The sequence below is a fragment of the Priapulus caudatus genome, unplaced genomic scaffold (assembly GCF_000485595.1).
Source record: "Priapulus caudatus unplaced genomic scaffold, Priapulus_caudatus-5.0.1 Scaffold2559, whole genome shotgun sequence".
Lineage (NCBI taxonomy): Eukaryota > Metazoa > Priapulida > Priapulimorpha > Priapulimorphida > Priapulidae > Priapulus > Priapulus caudatus.
This window is the reverse complement of record NW_014579620.1, coordinates 23,280-26,439: the sequence shown is the minus strand read 5'-3', so window position 1 is coordinate 26,439 and position 3,160 is coordinate 23,280. Positions and strand designations below refer to the sequence as shown.

General features: G+C 44.1%; 2 protein-coding genes across 2 annotated transcripts; both read right to left on the bottom strand.

Moving 5' to 3' along the window:
• Positions 1-346: 346 nt before the first annotated feature.
• On the bottom strand, positions 347-832 carry LOC106818826. Its single transcript, XM_014823499.1, has one exon. It carries the CDS (start codon positions 830-832, stop codon positions 347-349), a length of 486 nt encoding a protein of 161 aa, XP_014678985.1.
• A 66-nt stretch (positions 833-898) lies between these two features.
• Positions 899-2,292, bottom strand: LOC106818825. The gene is made up of 2 exons (XM_014823498.1): positions 2,178-2,292; positions 899-1,740 (listed from the first exon to the last, which is right to left on the bottom strand). Exons 1-2 carry the CDS (start codon positions 2,290-2,292, stop codon positions 899-901), a joined length of 957 nt encoding a protein of 318 aa, XP_014678984.1.
• Between the last annotated feature and the right edge of the window lie 868 nt (positions 2,293-3,160).

The window sequence follows — 3,160 nt, the reverse complement described above, 5'->3', positions numbered from 1 at the left end:
ACGTCAAGTGAAACCACGTGCTATTTTGAGGTCGGGACTCATGGTACACGTGGATGTACATGTAGACATAGATGTAGATGTAGGTGTAGTTATGGGAGGGGGCGTAGGTGTAGGTGTAGGTGTTGGTGTAGGTGTATGATGTTAATGTTGATGTTAATGTTATTGTTGTTATTGTTGTTGTATAGAGGGGACACGTGCTAAGCATTCTTGTGTAAGTGCCGTCAAGTCTCTTTTGGCGGGTGACATTCAATGTCCACGATTCCGAGCCATAAAGAAGAATAGTTTCAATGCAAGCCTGAAATACTTTCGTTTTTGTAGCTTTCTGAATTGGTGCTTTTCACAACTTCTACAATGAGTGGAGTGCCCTCCATGACTGCGCTATTCTCATACTAGAGTCAGTGTTTCCACCCAGATACTTGAAGTCGCCCACAAGTTCGATGTCTGATCCATCTGACACGTGCAGGCGATCTTCTGTAGATGAATTAAGGTGCATGTATTTTGTCTTAGGTGCATTTAGAAACAGGCCGACATCCTGGCAGGCCTTCTCAACTCTGATAAGAAGATATTGTGCAGCTTCGATTGAATTTTCGAGAAGTGCTATATCATCAGCATAGTCGAGGTCAGCTAAGACATCGGCAGGGTGGCGCCGGCTGCGACGTTGTTTCAGTGTAAGACCATCAGATTCTGTGATCGATGTGCGCAATGCATAATTCAGGCAGATGATAAATAAAAATCGAGCGAGTGGGTTACCCTGAAGAACGCCTGTGTCGATGTTGAAAGCATCAGTCTCACCCTCTGGAGTGATTACTACAGCAGAGGTATTCTCGTACATGACTCGGATCGCAACAACTACGTCAGGAGGGATACCGTACGCTTCGAGGATTTCAAATATTTTCTTTCAGTTGATGGAGTCGAAGGCCTTTCGGAAGTCGATGAACGTTACTATGGCTTCCATGTCATGATTCTTCAGTTCTTCTACGATACGTCGAAGAGCGAGTATGTGGAAAGTGGCGGAACGGCCTTGACGAAAACCATTCTGATTCGGACGCAGTACCTCGTCGATAACTGGACGGATTCTGTTGAGTAGACAGCGGTTGTAAATTTGCAACTTGTGAAAGAGAAATACCTCTGTAATTGTCTGTTTTGTTAGGTCGCCTTCTTTGGAATTCGGATTAGGCCACTCAATGGGGCGTCTCTCGTGATAGGTCTCATTACAGAACTTTAATAGGCTCTTCCGAACTCTTTTCAGTTTCCAAAACTTCGGAGGTAGACCATCCAGGCCAGGTGCCTTTCCGTTCCTTAACTGTCGAATGGCAATATATACTTCTGCCTGTGTTAGCTCACCACTCTTTATCGCAGTGAAGAGATCAAAGATGTTCACAACTGGTTCGCCGTCAGTTTGTGTAGCTGGTTCAGCCTTCAATGAGTTTTTGAAATGATTCTCCCAAGCCGTGAGTCGGTCTTCACCTTCGATGAATATCGTGCTGCGAGATTTCTTTCCAGAGAGTTTCTTGACAAGGTCCCAAGCAGTCTTGATGACAGACGCTGCTGCTGGGGTCTCAAATGAGCAAAGTATTTCATTGATGCGCTTGTCTTCATAACAATCAAATGCTTTGCGAACGTTAATCTGGGCCGAATGGACACTTTGTGTCGATGCACGAAGAGTAGCCTTGCGTACGGAAACGACGGGTTCTGCGTCAACCGTTTTTGCAGGAGGCCGAGGTCTTGGAGGCAATAGTTCTGCACCGGTTTTGGTTGCAATATTAACAAACGACGAGTATGATCAGCTGCAGGTAGATTTTCAAAACGTGACGAAATAGTATCATCAATTTTAGTGGCTAAGGCTGGATCAAATGTGAGTGATTGCCAGAACAGTTTTTTGGTGACCGGGGTTTTTGAGCGCTGCAGACTAAGTTTGATTTTTGCTGTTACGATGCGATGATCGCTTCCAATCGGGTTTGGTGTTGAGAAAGCCTGGCAATCACTGATACTATTACGCCATTTTTTTCGATACATACAGACGTCGATTTGGAATAATACACCCGTGGGCGACCTGAGTGTTCATAATTTATTCAACGATTTCTGGGAAGAGACATTCCCGATGACAAGATTGTGTTGTTCTATGAAGTCAAAGAGAAGAAGGCCGTTGCGATTTGATGTATCATGCAATGAGAAACCTTTTGAGATTTGAGCGTTCATGTCGCCTCCAATGATGACCATTGAGTGTAGCGAAATGTCTTCAACTGCGTTGCTTAGTTTTGAATAGAAGTCATTAACGACATCATCTGGCATGCTGTTGTGCGGTGAGTAACAGGCAAGTATTACTGTTTTGGGATTCCCCCTAAACGTGGCAGAGACGATACGCTCATCTAACTTTTTAACTGAGAGAAGCAAAGGTAGCAGCTTTGAATCTATAAATATGCTGACTCCACGAATAGAGGCGCCACAGTCATTTCGAACGGCCGATGCAGTGAAGAGAGTTACCCGGCCAAGATCGCGAGCAACTATTTCCGGATCGGAGTCAGAATGTACAAAACGATGTTCTTGGATGCCGGTTTAGGATATAGAATAGTCATTCATGAGTTTGTTGAGCTCAGCTTGAGAAGATGCAGAGCGTAGAGTTCTACAGTTGAGTGTAGCCACTTTATAAGACTGGTTAGGTCTGGAGAGGCCAATCTTCTGTCGTTGACGATCGGAGCTCGGAGCTACCCCTCTACAAGAATCTTTAACACCTACATATTGAAATGTATATACACAATAAATAAATGTACACAATGAATGAATATACACAATGAATGAATATACACAATGAATGTATATACACAATGAATGAATATACACAATGAATGAATATACACAATGAATGTATATACACAATAAATGAGGAACGGAAATTCAAAGTAACACTCTGGTTACGGCAGCATCATGTGATGGCGAATAGCGATTACGTCATCCGAGTTCCGCAAGTAAGAGGCGACGTCATGTTTTCCGGAGGCATGTGGTTTTTGTGTGTGTCGCTATGCGGAGTAAAAAATCGGTAGAGCGACGGGGTCGTAACGCGAACAACTCGCTGTTTTAGATGAGAAGATTTAGGAGCATATAGCGGTGACTCCTGATGGTGTTGGTCTGCTGGTAGGCCACACACACACACACACACACA

Excerpts from the sequence above, each read along its gene's own strand:
- LOC106818826 (XM_014823499.1), bottom strand. The coding sequence starts at position 832 with ATGTACGAGAATACCTCTGCTGTAGTAATCACTCCAGAGGGTGAGACT.
- LOC106818825 (XM_014823498.1), bottom strand. The coding sequence starts at position 2,292 with ATGCCAGATGATGTCGTTAATGACTTCTATTCAAAACTAAGCAACGCA. Across the intron at positions 1,741-2,177 it reads GAACGCTCAAATCTCAAAAG|AACTATTGCCTCCAAGACCT; the intron begins GTTTCTCATTGC and ends AAACCGGTGCAG.